The 17,429-nt window shown below is 35.3% G+C and overlaps 1 protein-coding gene across 1 annotated transcript in view; it reads left to right on the top strand.

Annotated features, from left to right (window-relative positions):
* The window catches only part of LOC128638886 (vomeronasal type-2 receptor 26-like), a 159,596-nt gene extending 152,652 nt beyond the window's left edge, over positions 1 to 6,944 (top strand). Inside the window, exon 8 of the mRNA XM_053691014.1 lies at positions 6,019 to 6,944. Coding sequence (XP_053546989.1) covers positions 6,019 to 6,944 — 926 coding nt within the window. The remainder of the gene's footprint in view (positions 1 to 6,018) is intronic.
* Positions 6,945 to 17,429: the final 10,485 nt, after the last annotated feature.

Here is a 17,429-nt window from a genome sequence, read left to right as displayed (position 1 = left end):
TTTTAAAAAAATAATACCTTTAAAATTGTTAAACTTTTAGAACATGTTAAGCTATTCATTGTGTATTGCATCTCAGTAAGTAATTGTTATTTTAGGACAGTATTAACACTTTTATCTCAGTTGCATTTTAATAAGCACTTGAATATTTGGATTACAGATGAATATAGTAGGCTCTAATGATAGTCTGCTCTTACATGTTATGACACTGTACAATGACACAGATTAGCAATTAAAGGGAGATAAAAGTGCAGAGTATTTTGTTTTTTGACCATTGCTTGCTATAACCATTTCCAAAATTCTCAAAACGTGGTTGGCCAAAAAATGTTTTATTTTAAAAATGATTATAATCTTACGAAGTCAAACACATCTTAGCATGATGATTCCCATGATATTTGATCTCCATTTTCCAACAATAGCAATGCTAACAACCGATAAGGGCTATCATTCATCAAAAACCGTATTAATACACAAAAAATCCAGCTGCTTTCCAGGCTGTCCAGCCGCTCTCACAAACTGACCAGGCCACTCATCCTCATTCTGTTGGTCTAGCAATTTCTTCTTCCTTTACAGTTTCCTCTCTCTTTTTGTGCGTTACAACTCGGGAATCTGGTTCATACGTTTTCTTTGTGTTTTTACATTTGATTGATGATGATAATGTATTCAGTATTGTTTAATAATTACCATATACTAAAATTCTTATTTGCAATGATAATGTTTAGTTTTTTTGTATGTGGGGGTGGCATAGACCAAATTTCTGCCATCACTTTTTGGTGGGAGGGCTAAGAAGTTTTATTAACATAAAATAAAAAAAATGTCCGTCCCAAACATAAACAAAATAAAGTGCTTGTTTTAATTCATGTTTTTCATCATTTTAAAGGGATGTTAAACCCTAAATACATTTAATGTACCTCCCTATAATTATTGTTGCTACTATTTTGGAACCTAGGTTAGTTACACTGCAAATATCTCAGGAAGACATTGCACATGTGCAAATACATCAGTACTGGAATACATTGAAGGCTAAATTACAACATGGTGGTGAGGATGGCAGGGAATAACCTTAATAATTTGCTTGTAAAATGTGTTTCTGTCCCTTTAAATACGTTAATAATTTAGATTTACTTTCAAGTCATTTTAAAGAACTTAAGGCCAGATTATGAGTGGCGCGCTCTTTCGCACGAGCGCTATCAGGTTTATCATGGCTGTTTGCCCGCTTCGGAAGGATTGCTTGTATTACAGGTTGATAGTAAATGCGGACAGGTAAGTGCAATTGTGATTTACGCTAGAATGATTACTGCCATCTCAGAGCTCTGGTTAACTGTGTTTTGCGAAACAAAAAAGAGTCACAAAACGCATACAAACAAATGTACAGTAACACTCGCAATAACACTACCTTATAAAAATTATAAAAAATAATATTGCACAAAAACGTTATATGGTCTTAGGCGTAAGAAAAAATAACTGCAAAGGGCTTTAACATAAAGATACATACATGTCTAAAGATGTATATGTATGTGTATATATTATTATTATCATTTATTTGTATAGCGCCGCCAAATTCCATAGCGCTGGGTACAATGATAGGGGTATACAATGACAAAGATTTGTGATAAAATACAAAACATAACAAAACTAAACAAACCTAGTACAGGAGGAAGAGGGCCCTACTCCGGAGAGCTCAAAGTCTAAAGGTTTAGGGTGCAGAGACGTAAGGTTGGGGTAGCTTGTTACATCGGTTGTAGTTGCAGTAGTGAGTCAGGCAGTTCATGTATTAGTTTGGTTAGGAGGAGAGATGGAGGAGAGATGGTAAACCTCTCTGAATAGGTGGGTTTTCAAGGAGCGTCTGAAGCTATACAAGGTTGGAGACCGTCTTATAGAGCGGGGTAGAGAGTTCCAGAGGACAGGAGCAGCACGTGCTATGTCTTGGAGGCAGGAGTGGGACGTAGAGATAACAGGAGTGGAAATACGTAGGTCAGAGGTTGATAGAAGAGGATGGGATGGGGAATATTTCACAATGAGACAGGAAATATAGTTGGGAGTTAGACTGTTGAGTGCTTTGTAAGTTAGGGTTAATACTTTAAATTGTATTCTGGAGTGTATGGGGAGCCAGTGTAGAGACTGGCAGAGTGGAGCAGCTGATGTAGATCGCTGACTTAGGTGGATGAGTCTAGCTGAAGCATTCATAATAGATTGGAGGGAGGAGAGGCGGTGTTTTGGAAGGCCATTTAGGAGTAGATTGCAATAATCAATGCGTAACAAAATGAGGGAATGAATAAGTATTTTTGTATATATATGTATTTATATGTATATATATATATATATATATATATATATATATATATATATATGTGTGTATTTACAGACATTACATACTTAAACACATAAATACAGATATGTACATATATAGACATACATTATATATAAGTTCCCTGGAGTCCTTTGCAGTTAAAGGGATAGTAAACCCCAACATTTTCTTTTATGATTCAGATAGAACATACAATTTTAAACAACTTTTCAATTTAATTCTATTATCAAATGTTCTTCATTCTCTTGTTATCCATTGCTGAAGGGACAGCATTGCACTACTAACAGGAAGCTGAAAATATCTATTTAGCCAATCACAAGAGACAAATGTGTGCAGGCACCAATTAGCAGCAGCTCCCACTAGTGTACGATTTTAACAAGGAATACTAAGAGAACGAAGCTCATTTGAAAATAGAAGTGAATTTAAAAGTGTCTTAAAATGACATGCTCTATCTGAATCATGCAAGTTTAATTTTGTCTTTCCTATCCCTTTTAGTAGATGAAATCATTTTAAAACAATTGTATCCAATATTAATTTTTAATAAGATATTATATTGTGTATTTATTGTAAATATTTCACATTCCCATGTTCTTTACATAGAGGAATATGTTCTATGTATTTTTAATTTTGTATTTTTATGCTATATATCTGTATATATCTATACCTATATATAATCATCTTTATATAGGTATAGATAACATCAGAACATATTCTGCTATGAGAAGAACATTAGAATGTGAAATATTCATATTTTCACGTTGGGTTAGCGCACTTGAGAAAATGCAATCGGGTTTGCTCTTTTAAGTAGGGTGTTAGTTCCCCCCCCCCCACTTTTCTCCATTGAAGTCTATGGGGGAATACGTTCATACAGATCACTCATGATCTAGACCTTAATGTAAAAGTATACATTTTAGTAACTTTCTGTATTAAAGGGACAGTCAAGTCCAAAAAAAAACTTTAATGTTTCAAAAAGGGCATGTAATTTTAAACAACTTTCCAATTTACTTTTATCACCAATCTTGTTTTGTTCTCTTGGTATTCTTAGTTGAAAGCTAAACCTAGGAGGTTCATATGCTAATTTCTTAGACCTTGAAGGCCGCCTCTAATCTAAATGCATTTTGATAGTTTTTCACCCCTAGAGGGCATTAGTTCACGTATTTCATATAGAAAACATTGAGCTTATGCACGTGATGGCATCTTTTCCCAGGGTTTTCAAAATTGTGCTATTCAACAACTGTAACCTCTTGAAACCCAATTTTCCCTAATTTCCAACAGGTAATTTTAGCGTTTACTTTTTTTTAATACTACTGTCTTTTGTCACATGTTTTTATTTACAATTATTGTTTTGGCTTAGTGAATTTTAACAATATTGTTAATTTAGTAGATTATGATACCTTTAAATGGACCAACAAAATCAATTTTTTTTATTCCATAAGCTTTCAAAACCTCACAGGTCTCTTCTTCAGATGCAGATCTTTCATATTGTTGGTCCATTAAATGATATCACAATCTACTAAAGGAACATTCTCTGTGGGAACAATACGGTAACAAAAAAAATTCTGTTAACAATATTACTTAAATAACACTTTTAATTATTAACACTTGTACAACTAGCATTAAAGGGTCAGTCAAGTCCAAAATAAACTTTCATGATTCAAATAGGGCATGTAATTTAAAAAAACTTTCCAATTTACTTTCATCACCAATTTTGCCTAATTTCCAAACATTGAGCTCATGCATGTGAATTTACCAAGGAGACAGCTCTGACTGGCTAAAATGCAAGTCTATAAAAGAACTGAAATAAGGGGGTAGTCTGCTGAAGCTTAGATACAAGTTAATTACAGGTAAAACGTGTATTATTTTAACTGTGTTGGTTATGCAAAACTGGGGAATTGGTAATTAATGGATTATCTATCTTTTAAAACAACAACAATTCTGGTGTTGACTGTCCCTTTAATATTATCCCAATTTTGCTTTGTTCTCTTGGTATTGTTAGTTGAAAGCTAAACAATAGGTGGTTCATATGCTAATTTCTTAGACCTCGAAGGTTGCCTCTAATTTAAATGCATTTTGACAGTTTCTCACCACTAGAGAGTGTTAGTTCATGTGTTTCTCATAGATAACATTGAGCTCATGCACGTGAATTTACCAAGGAGTGAGCACTGATTGGCTAAAATGCAAGTCTGTCAAAAGAACTGAAATAAGGGGGCAGTCTGCAGAGGCTTAGATGCAAGCTAATTAAACTTTCATGATTCAGAGAATACAATGCTAAAAAGTGTTCTAATTTATTTTGATTGGTTTGCTTGTGAACCACTTCTATACAGCCTGGTGATACTGTAAATAGTGACACATGCACACTCCTCAATCTACTTTAGTATATTCTTAAAAAAAACAAACAAAGGGGACCAAGTTACAAATTTACAACCAAGTAGATCAACAGATAGGGGAAATCTGACTTAAAGAATACATTGGAAAGTTTCCTAAAATTGTATGGTTTGCAAGTGCATAACTACATGGATCTCAGAGGTCTCAATTAAGACTGGGCCTACCTCTAGTCCCAAGTAGTATTGATGGGCTGGTTGAGAAAAGATATCATATCTGACCCCTAAGTGTGCCCCCTGTAAATAAGGGCTTACAGTGTAAAGAAATGGTATGGATTTGCCTTTACAAATATGGTGACACACTATGTTGCTGTACAGAAAAACCTGCTACCATATTTGAACAGGCAGGCTACATTTTCTTTGGTGTGGAGTAAACAAGGGGAAAGGATTACTCAGAGTCACAGAGAAGCCACTTCTTTTGCTCCTATGTAGCTGCTTGCTGTTTAACTTTTGCTGATTGCAACAGCCAGGAAGGGGTCTGTTAAAATAGGGGTTCCATCACAGACTTTGCTATGGAGCTCATAAAGGCCTAGTTACGCTCCTGATGCTTTGTCTGAATTATACACATTTAAAGGGACAGAAAACTCCAACATTTTCTTTCATTATTCCGATAGAATATACAACTTTAAACAAATTTCTAGTTTACTTCTATTATCAAATTTGCTTCATTATCTTATTATTCATTGCTAAAGGAACAGCATTTCACTACTGGCAGCTGACTGAACACATCTAGTTAGCCAATCACAAGAGACAAATTTGTGCAGGCACCAATCATCAGCAGCTCCCACTAGTGTAGGATATGTGCATATTCTTTTTCAACAAGGGATACTGAGAGGACAAAGCACATTTGAAAATAGAAGTGAATTTAAAAGGGTCGTAAAATTACATGTTCTATCTGTATCATGCACGTTTCATTTTGGCTTTCTCCTATTCCTTTAAAACGTATTCAAACACATTAGGATACCTTTATCTCTATTAAATCAATTAGTTGTCATATTTTACTATTTTACTTTGGATAATTATCTTTTGGTTCATGAACGGTCTGTGAAAACCATTGAAAAGAATTAAGTACACCTATTTCTTATCATTTTCTATTTATTTTTTTTATTATTTTATTTGAATGTGTTATTTATTTATTTGGATCAAATATTGGCTCATCTGAGTACATACAATGTTTTCATACAGGAATTCAAATGGACTGTAGTTGGAACTATCATCTGTCATTACAACTCTAAATAAATATTATGGTTGTAAATATCTAAAAGAACTATAAGGAAAATAAATTGTGACTTTCCTATTTTACCATCCTAATAAATATATATTTCTTTTTAGATATGGAAAACTGTGTGAAGTGTGCTGAAGACCAGTGGTCCAATACAGAGAGAACAGTGTGCATCTCCAGAACCATAGAGTTTCTTTCTTATGATGATATTTTAGGCATATCATTAGCTACTATATCCATTATTTTTGCCATTATGACCCTAGGAGTACTGGTCATCTTTATCTACCACAGAGACACAGCAATAGTTAAAGCTAATAACAGGAATCTAAGTTACACTCTTCTTATATCACTTACAATGTGTTTTTTATGCTCATTGCTTTTCATTGGACGCCCTGTGGCACTCACCTGCTTTTTTCGACAAGCTGCCTTTGGAATTATTTTTGCAGTTGCTGTTTCTTCAGTATTGGCTAAAACTATAACTGTTGTTATTGCCTTTAATGCCACAAAGCCTGGAAGTAGAGCAAGAAAATGGGTGGGATCCCGAATAACCAGCTATCTTGTGTTTCTGTCTTCACTGGGAGAAGCACTTATTTGTCTCTTATGGTTTCTTTGCTCTCCACCATTTCCAGACTTTGACACCAGGGAGCAATCTGATAAGATGATATTACAATGTAACGAGGGTTCAGTCACTGCATTCTACTTTGTTGTAGGTTATATTGGACTTTTAGCTGCTTTAAGCTTTATAGTGGCTTTTCTAGCAAGACAATTACCAGATAGTTTTAATGAAGCAACATATATAACTTTCAGTATGTTGCTGTTTTGCTCCGTTTGGGTCTCATTTTTCCCAGCCTATCTGAGCACTAAAGGCAAATATATGGTGGCTGTTGAAATATTTGCCATATTGTCTTCTAGTGCAGGGTTGATGGGTTGTATATTTATTCCTAAATGCTACATTATTGTGATACGGCCAGATCTAAACACCAGGGAAAACCTGATAGGAAAAAAGGGAAATCGATCAATTGTAGACAATACCTGAACTGAGACAAAGGATCACACACTAACCAGCACTATTTCTTAAGACTTCTTTGGAAACCAAATTTATTATAAATATTTCATATATTTCAGCCAGGCTTCTGTATTTCTGTATTCTTACATTTTTCAATTTCTACATACTTACAGTGGGAAATATAGTTTGTAACAAAACATTTGGATCGATTCCAATCTCAGTAATCATTTTGTACATGTTTCTTTCTTTTTTCTTTCTAATTTTGCACCATAAAAAACATCACTATAAGCATTCTTTTTAGCATGTTCCCAAAGACATACAATTATGAAAACACATTAAATAAAGGGACAGTAAACACCTTGTAATTATAAGACATTTGTCACTAACTGTCTTTCTTATATTGCATCCTGGATATCCTCTCACTGCCTTAAGCTAAATCTCTCCAAAACTGAGCTCCCTATTTCCAACCCCCCCTTCTTCCAAATTCCCTACACCCCAACTTTCTCTAACTGTTGATAATAACGTAATTACCCCAACCCTGCATGCCCGATATCTTGGGGTCACACTTGACTCAGATCTCTCTTTCACCCCCCACATCCAGTCTTTGGCCAATTCCTGCCGCCTCCACCTCAAAACATCTCCAAAATTCACCACTTCCTCATACAAGACACAAATAAGACTTTAGTCCACTCTCTCACCATTTCCCACCTTGTCTATTGCAACTCCATCCTCTCTGGTCTCCCTAGCTGCTGTCTATCTCCCTTAAAGTCCATAATAAATTGCTCTGCCAGGCTGATCTTCCTTACATGTCACTCCTATTCTGCTGCACCTCTCTGCCAGTCCCTTCACTGGCTTCCTCTAACCACTATAAAACACAAAATCCTGACTCTAACTTTTAACTCTCTTAATAACACTGTTCCACCCTATGGGGTCAATTTACTAAGTGTAGGGCGGACATGTTTCGCTGTAGCATACACTGTCGGCATTTAACATTGCACAAGCATTTCTTATGACCGCTGCTTCTTAACTTATGTTTCCAGCAAGCCGGAAACTACGGGCAACGATGCAGCATCCCCTGCTTATTAAATCTCCCCCCTATATCTCCAAACTGGTCTCCAGATACTCACTCTCCCACTCCCTTCTCTCTTCTCATGACCTCCTTCTCTCCTCCTTTCGTGTTACCTCCTCAAATTCCCATCTATAAGACTTCTCAAGACTGGACCCTATTTTGTGAAACTCTCATCCTCCCTCTACACGACTCTCCCCTTATTTTAAAACTTTCAAGTGCTCCATTTAACCATACACTAACATTTTCATATCTTAGTTCCTCTCCTCCATTACTTTCTCCTTGAACCCCATTAGCATGTAAGCCTGCGAGCCTAGCTGCTTTGTAGATCACCTTCATGAGAGATGATTTGCAACAGTCAAACTCTTGGCAGGGCCCTCTATCCCTTTGTCTCCCATAATTGTCACCTTGCATATTTGGCCCATGTCTTTAGCACTGCGGAATTTGTTGGCGCTCTACAAATAACTTAAAATAATAATATTTTTTCAGTTGTTTTGCTATAGAATAACATATCAGCCAAGCCTAAACATTTGTAAAACAATTTATTTTCTTATTTGCTATCACTTTTCAATATCCAAACTCCAACCACCATTCTGTTTGCGTTAGAAGCTGTGCAGTGTTAACGAGCAGTTAATGCTCACCGCTCACTTACAGACAGCGCTGGTATTACGGGTTTTTAGAAAACCGGCGTTAACCTCAAAAAAGTGTGTGAAGAGCAAAATTTAGCTCCACATCTCACCTCAATACCAGCACTGCTTATGTTAGTGGTGAGCTGCTAAAACGTGCTCGTGCATGACTTCCCCATAGGAATCAATGGGGGAGAGCTGGCTGAAAAAAAACCTAACACCTTAAAAAAAGCAGCGTAAAGCTCCTAACGCAGCCCCATTGATTCCTATGGGGTAAATACATTTATGTCTACACATAACACCCTAACATGAACCCTGAGTCTAAACACCCCTAATCTTACACTTATTAACCCCTAATCTGCTGCCCCCGACATCGCCGCCACCTGCATTATATTATTAACCCCTAATCTGCCTCTCCGGACACCGCCTTACATTATACTTATGAACCCCTTATCTGCCACCCACAACGTCGCCGCCACTATAATAAAGTTATTAACCCCTAAACCTAAGTCTAACCCTAACCCTAACCCCCCCTAACTTAAATATAATTAAAAAAAATCTAAATAAAATTACTACAATTAACTAAATAATTCCTATTTAAAACAAAATACTTACCTATAAAATAAACCCTAAGCTAGCTACAATATTACTAATAGTTACATTGTAGCTAGCTACGGGTTTATTTTTATTTTACAGGCAACTTTGTATTTATTTTAACTAGGTACAATAGTTATTAAACAGTAATTAACTAATTAATAACTACCTAGTTAAAATAAAGACAAATTTACCAGTAAAATAAAACCTAACCTAAGTTACAATTACACCTAACACTACACTATAATTAAATAAATTAACTAAATTAAATACAATTAATTACAATTAAATTATCTAAAGTACGGAAACCCCCCCCACTAAATTACAGAAAATAATAAAATAATTACAAGATTTTTAAACTAATTACACCTACTCTAATCCCCCTAACAAAATAAAAAAGCCCCCAAAAATAAAAAAAGCCCTACCCTACACTAAATTACAAATAGCTCGTAAAAGGGCTTTTTGCAGGGCATTGCCCCAAAGTAATCAGCTCTTTTACCTGAAAAAAAATACAAATACCCCCCAACATTTAAAACCCACCACCCACACAAACAAAACCCCTACTCTAAAACCCACCCAATCCCCCCTTAAAAAACCCTAACCCCTTGAAGATCACCCTACCGTGAGACGTCTTCACCCAACTGGACAGAAGTGGTCCTCCAGATGGGCAGAAGTCTTCATCCAGACGGCATCTTCTATCTTCATCTATCTGGTGCGGAGCGGGTCCATCTTCAAGACATCCGACGCGGAGCATCCTCTTCATCCGGAGTCTTCTTCAACAATGACGGTTCCTTTAAGTGACGTCATCTAAGATGGTGTCCCTTCAATTCCAGTTGGCTGATAGAATTCTATCAGCCAATCGGAATTAAGGTAGGAACAATCCTATTGGCTGATGCAATCAGCCAATAGGATTGAAGTTTAATCCTATTGGCTGATCCAATCAGCCAATAGGATTGAGCTCGCATTCTATTGGCTGTTCCAATCAGCCAATAGAATGCAAACTCAATCCTATTGGCTGATTGCATCAGCCAATAGGATTTTTCCTACCTTAATTCCGATTGGCTGATAGAATTCTATCAGCCAATCGGAATTGAAGGGACACCATCTTGGATGACGTCACTTAAAGGAACCGTCATTGTTGAAGAAGACTCCGGATGAAGAGGATGCTCCGCGTCGGGTGTCTTGAAGATGGAGCCACTCCGCGCCAGATGGATAAAGATAGAAGATGCTATCTGGATGAAGACTTCTGCCCGTCTGGAGGACCACTTCTGCCGGCTTCGTTGAGGACTTTGGCCCGGTTGTGTGAAGACTTCTCAAAGGTAGGGTGATCTTCAAGGGGTTAGTGTTAGGTTTTTTTAAGGGGGGATTGGGTGGGTTTTAGAGTAGGGTTGGTTGTGTGGGTGGTGGGTTTTAATGTTGGGGGGGGAATTGTAATTTTTTTTTACAGGTTAAAGAGCTGATTACTTTGGGGCAATGCCCCGCAAAAGGCCCTTTTAAGGGCTATTTGTAATTTAGTGTAGGGTAGGGCTTTTTTATTTTGGGGGGGCTTTTTTTTGTTAGGGGGTTAGATTAGGTGTAATTAGTTCAAAAATCTTGTAATTTGCTTATTATTTTCTGCAATTTAGTGTTTGTTTTTTTACGTACTTTAGATAATTTTTTTAAATTGTAATTAATTGTATTTAGTTTAGGTAATTATTTTAATTGTAGTGTAGTGTTAGGTGTAATTGTAACTTAGGTTAGGTTTTATTTTACAGGTAAATTTGTCTTTATTTTAACTAGGTAGTTATTAAATAGTTAATAACTATTTAATATCTATTGTACCTAGTTAAAATAAATACAAAGTTGCCTGTAAAATAAAAATAAACCCTAAGCTAGCTACAATGTAACTATTAGTTATATTTTAGCTAGCTTAGGGTGTATTTTATAGGTAAGTATTTAGTTTTAAATAGGAATAATTTAGTGAATTGTAGTAATTTTATTTAGATTTATTTAAATTATATTTAAGTTAGGGGGTGTTAGGGTTAGGGTTAGACTTAGGTTTAGGGGTTAATAACTTTATTATAGTGGTGGCGACGTTGGGGGCGGCAGATTAGGGGTTAATAAATGTAGGTAGGTTTCAGCGATGTTAGGGCCGGCAGATTAGGGGTTAATAATATTTAAATAGTGTTTGTGATTCGGGAGTGCGGCGGTTTAGGGGTTAATATATTTATTATAGTGGCAGTGATGTCCGATTCGTCCGATTAGGGGTTAAAACATTTATTTTAGTGTTTGCGATATGGGGGGGCCTCGGTTTAGGGGTTAATAGGTAGTTTATGGGTGTTAGTGTACTTTTTAGCACTTTAGTTAAGAGTTTTATGCTACGGCGTTGTAGTGTAAAACTCTTAACTACTGATTTTAAAATGCGGTACCAGGCTTGACAGGAGAGGGTGTACCACTCACTTTTTGTCAGACTCGTAATACCGGCGCTATGCAAGTCCCATTGAAAAAAGAGGATATGCAACTGACGTAAGTGGATTTGCGGTATTTCCGAGTCTGGCCAAAAAAGACTCGTAATACCAGCGGGCGTTAAAAAGCAGCATTGGGACCGGCCAACGCTGCTTTTTAACCCTAACACACAACTCGTAATCTAGCTGATTGTTTTGCATCTGTTATTAGCTAAAGCCAATTAGTTATACAGCAGGGTTAGCTTTGGGATGTCATTAGTGCTCTATTCAAGTTATGAACACTGCTAAAAACACATTTTTCAAAGCTACACGAAAAAGGGGCAAAATAAATAATGCAAGCGTGCTGCAAAGTTGTTTCATTATGAATTAATACAAACATGTCAAGGTATTTACTGTCCCTTTAAAAGATACGAAACCCAATATTTTTGAGAGGATTCCAATTTACATATATTATTAAATTTGCTTAGTTCCCATGATATTCTTTGTTGAAGAGATATCTAGGTAGGCGTCTGGAGCAGGAAATAGTGAAGCCATCTAGTGATCTTGCAAATGGATAACATTATTTCAAAACTGCCGCTATATAGTGCTCCAGAAATGTCCCAGCCCCTAAGTTACATTCATACTTTTAAACAAAAGATACCAAGAGAACAAGAAAAATGTATAATAAAAATAAATTATAAAGTTGTTTAAAAATGTGTGCTCTATCTGACTCAAGAAAAAAAAAAAAGTTTCATATCCCTTTAAAGGGGCAGAACACATAAATGTTATATTATACCATGGTTATAACATATTATGCATGTAACAGACGATACTATAAAGAAGAACATGACCAAATATTGAGCTAGACGTCTAGTATAACCCCTTTAAAAAACTTACTTAGAAGCTCTTAGTTTAGCACTTTTGATGAGGTTAGGCTGTGCCACCCACTGAAAGGGGCTGGGAAAGCAGGAAGAGCACATCCTCCCCTCTACTCTGCATATGAGAAGACCTATTACACAAACAGGAGCAAGTCGGAATCTGTAGACTCCAGTCTACATCTGATACTTTGGGGCTTGGTTAGGAGTTTGAAAATCAGCACAATGTTACTATAAAATAAACAAAACTACACATTGTTACAAAAACACTACCAGATGGGCTATATAAATGGATCATCTACAAAAAATGTATGTAATGAACAATCTTGTGTACAATGTCCCTTTAACTTCACTCAGTAAAATGTGACAATTTTATCATTTGAATTGTGAACCAAATGTTCCCTATCAAATAAATTCAGTCTTTCTAATGTTTCTCTAGGATAAATGTTAACATTTAAATATCAAATGTACATATTCAAATGCTGAATGTAATAAGTGAATATTATTTGTTAATATTTGAGTATTGAATGTTTGCATTAAAATATTACATCATTATTTATTTCCATAGACTTACCTTGAAGTCTAGAAGAATCAGCATCAAATGTATATATACAAATATTTAAATGTTACCTTGAATGCTATCGGCCAGATTACGAGTTTTGCGTTATGAGGGGTGCGGTACAAACTTGCACGTTATTGTCACCGCTCACTTACCTACAGCGCTGGTATTACAGGTTTTTCTAAACCCGGCGTTAACCGGCAAGAAGTAAGCGTAGAGCAAAATTGAGCTCCATACCGCACTCCAATACCAATGCTGCTTAAGTCAGCGGTGAGCTGGTTGTACGTGCTCATGCACGATTTCCCTATAGACATCAATGGGAAGAGCCGTCTGAAAAAAAGCCTAACACCTGCAAAAAAGCAGCGTAAAGCTCTGTAACGCAGCCCCATGGATTCCTATGGGGAAACTAAATTTCTGTTTACACCTAACACCCTAACATGAACCCTGAGTCTAAACACCCCTAATCTTACACTTGTTAACCCCTAATCTGCCGCCCCTGACATCACTGACACCTACATTATACTTATTAATCCCTAATCTGCCACTCTGGACATCGCCAACACCTAAATTATACTTATTAACCCCTAATCTGCTGCCCCCAACATCGGCGACACCTACATTATATTTATTAACCCTAATCTCCCTCCCCGAATGTCTCCGCAACCTACCTACATTTATTAAACCCTAATCTGCCACCCCCAACGTTGTCGCCACTATAATAAACATATTAACCCCTAAACCGCCACACTCCCGCATTGCAAACATTAGTTAAATATTATAAACCCTTAATCTGCCGACCCTAACATCGCCGCCACCTACCTAAAATTATTAACACCTAATCTGCTGCCCCCAACGTCGCCACCACTATATTATATTTGTTAACCCCTAAACCTAAAGTCTAACCCTAACCCTAACACCCCCTAACTTAAATATAATTAAAATAAATCTAATTAAAACCTATAATTAATAACTAAATAATTCCTATTTAAAACTAAATACTTACCTATAAAATAAACCCTAAGCTAGCTACAATATAACTAATAGTTACATTGTAGCTAGCTTAGGGTTTATTTTTATTTTACAGGCAAGTTTGTATTTATTTTAACTAGGTAGAATAGTTACTAAATAGTTATTAACTATTTAATAACTACCTAGTTAAAATAAATACATATTTACCTGTAAAATAAAACCAAAACTAAATTATACTAACACCTAACCTTACACTACAATTAAATAAATTACCTAAATTAAATACAATTAAATAAATAAAATACAATTACCCAAATTACAAAAAACAAACACTAAATTACACAAAATAAAAACAAATTACAAGATATTTAAACTAATTACACCTAATGTTATAGCCCTATCAAAATAAAAAAGCCTCCCCAAAATAAAAACTCCCTAGCCTAAACTAAACTTTCAGATAAAAGAGCTGATTTCTTTGTGGCAATGCCCCGCAAAAGGCCCTTTTAAGGGCTATTGGTAGTTTAGTTTAGGCTAGGGTTTTTTTTTTATTTTGTTTTTGTTTTTTCATTTTGATAGGGCTATTAGATGAGGTGTAATTAGTTTAAATATCTTGTAATTTGTTTTTTATTTTGTGTAATTTTGTGTTTTTTTGTAATTTAGGTAACTGTATTTAATTTATTTAATTGCATTTAATTTAGTATTTAATGTAGGTAATGTATTTAATTGTAGTGAAGTGTTAGGTGTTAGTGTTATTTTACAGGTAAAATTGTATTTTTTTAGCTAGGTAGTTAGTAAATAGTTAATAACTATTTAATAACTATTCTACCTAGTTAAAATAAATACAAACTTGCCTGTAAAATAAAGATAAACCCTAAGCTAGATACAATGTAACTATTATTTATATTGTAGTTAGCTTATGGTTTATTTTACAGGTAAGTATTTAGTTTTAAATAGGAATTATTTAGTTATTAATTGTTGGTTTTAATTAGATTTATTTTAATTATATTTAAGTTAGGGGGTGTTAGGGTTAGGGTTAGACTTAGGTTTAGGGGTTAATAAATATAATATAGTGGCGGCAACATTGGAGGCGGCAGATTAGGGGTTAATAAGTATATGTAGGTTGCGGCGATGTTAGTTATTGGTGATAATGTACTTTTTAGTTATGAGTTTTATGCTAAGGCTTTGTAGTGTAAAACTCATAACTACTGACTTTAGAATGACTTTAGAATGCGTTATGAATCTTGCGGGATAGGCTGTAGCGCTCACTTTTTGACATAAAAAAAAGTTTGTAATACTGGCGCAATGGAAGTCCCATTGAAGAAAAGACTATACGCAAATTGCGTAAGTTGATTTGCGGTAAGGAAAAAAAGTGTGCGGGACAGCTGTACCTACCAAGACTCGTAATAGCAGCGGTAGTAAAAAAGCAGCGTTATGAGCCTTAACACTGCTTTTTTACTCATAACGCAAAACTCGTAATCTAGCTGTATGTTTGACAATCAAATGCTACATTAGATAAAGTGGAAAATGAACATTATTTTTTTTTTTTATACAAAAAATATTTAAACAACTGACAAGTGTTCAAAATGCATTCTGAATGAGCTAATGGGCTTGTTGAACAAATGTACCAAACATTTTCCCATTCCTAGATATAAAACTTTTTAAAGGGATAGAAAAGTCAAAATGAAACTTGCATGATTTAGACAGAGCGTGTTATTTTAACACACTTTTAAAATCACATATATTTTAAAATTTACTTTGTTTTATTGGTATTATTTGTTGAAAATGAATAGGTACATATCCTACACTACTGGGAGCTAGCTGCTGCTTGGTGGCTACACACATTTGTCTCTTGTCATTGGCTGACTAGATTTGTTTAGCTAGCTCCCAGTAGGGCATTGATGTTCCTTCAACAAAGGATACCAATAGAACGAGGAACATTTGATAATAGAAGTACAATGGAAAGTTGTTTAAAATTGCATGCTTTATCTTAATCGCAAATGAAAAATATTGGGTTTCATGTCCCTTTAAAGGGACATGAAAACCAAAATTTTCCTTTAATGATTTCTTATGGAGCAAACAATTTTAAAGAACTTCAATTATAAAATTGACTTCATTTATTTGGTAACCTGTTGAAGGAGAAGCAATGCACTACTGTGAGCTAGCTGAACACTTTGAGTAAGCCATTGACAATAGACATATCTGTTGTCACCAATAAGCAGCTAGCTCCCAGAAGTTCATTACTACTCTGGAGCCTACCTAGATATGCTTTTTAATAATTGATACGAGAACAAAATAAATTAGATAATAGAATTAGATTGGAAAGATGTTTAAAATGTCAGGGTCTATCATGAAAGTTTAATGTTGACTTTATGGTTCCATTAAAGAGGAATTCCTAGTAAGCCATTTTTTTAATCAACAAATCAAGCGTCTTTAAAACTAATTTGCCTAATTAGCAGATATCTCTAAAAAGTTTATTAAGCGTACAAAGTCATCTATAAAATATTCATGCTTGTTTCATAGAAACATAGATATTGATGGCGGATAAGATCCATAGGCCCAACAAGTCTGCCCGATATTACCTAACAGTAAAAACTTATCTAGTTCGTAAGATAGCCTTATGCTTTAACAGGCATTTTTAAAGTCCCCCACAGTGTTTGTCATTACTACTGGAGGAAGTTTATCCCATAAATCAATCACTCTTTCTGTAAAGAAGTGCTTCCTCAAATGACTCCTGAATCTACTACCCTTCAGCTTGAGATAATGACCCCTTGTTCTTGAATTTTCCATTTTATGTAAAATACCCACAGCCTCAGTTTTACTAAGCCCTTAGACGTATTTGAAAGTTCTCTCCTCTAAGCTATATATATTTAGGTCATTGAGCCTATCCTGTTAAGTTTTATTTTTTTAAACCATGTACCATTTTGGTTGCCCTTCTTTGCACATATTCAAGTTTGTTAATATCCTTCTAAAGATATGGCCTCCAGAACTTCACGCAATACTCAATATGAGGCCTAACTAATGATCTATAAAGTGGCATAAGAACCTTACTATTTCTGCTGCAAATACCTCTACCAATACATCCAAGCATTCTGCTAGCCTTACTCGCTGCATTACTATATTGTTTACTAAGTTTTAAATTATCTGAAATAATAATTCCCAATTCCTGTTCCTCATCTGTAACAGTCAGTAAAGTGTCATTGAGTCTGTAATTAACATTTGGATTTTTCTTCTCTAAATGCATTATTTTACACTTTGCTGTGTTAAACTTTAGATCCCAGTCGTTTGTCCAATCCTCCAATTGTTGTATATCACTTCTCATTTTCTCTATGTCCCCTGGAACATCCAATCCGTTACAAATTTTTGTATCATCTGCAAACAGACATACTTTCCCCTGTAGTCCTTT

Source organism: Bombina bombina, chromosome 8, assembly GCF_027579735.1.
Source record: "Bombina bombina isolate aBomBom1 chromosome 8, aBomBom1.pri, whole genome shotgun sequence".
Classification (NCBI taxonomy): domain Eukaryota; kingdom Metazoa; phylum Chordata; class Amphibia; order Anura; family Bombinatoridae; genus Bombina; species Bombina bombina.
The sequence above is the reverse complement of the archived record's forward strand: the minus strand, read 5'-3'. Positions and strand labels throughout refer to the sequence as shown.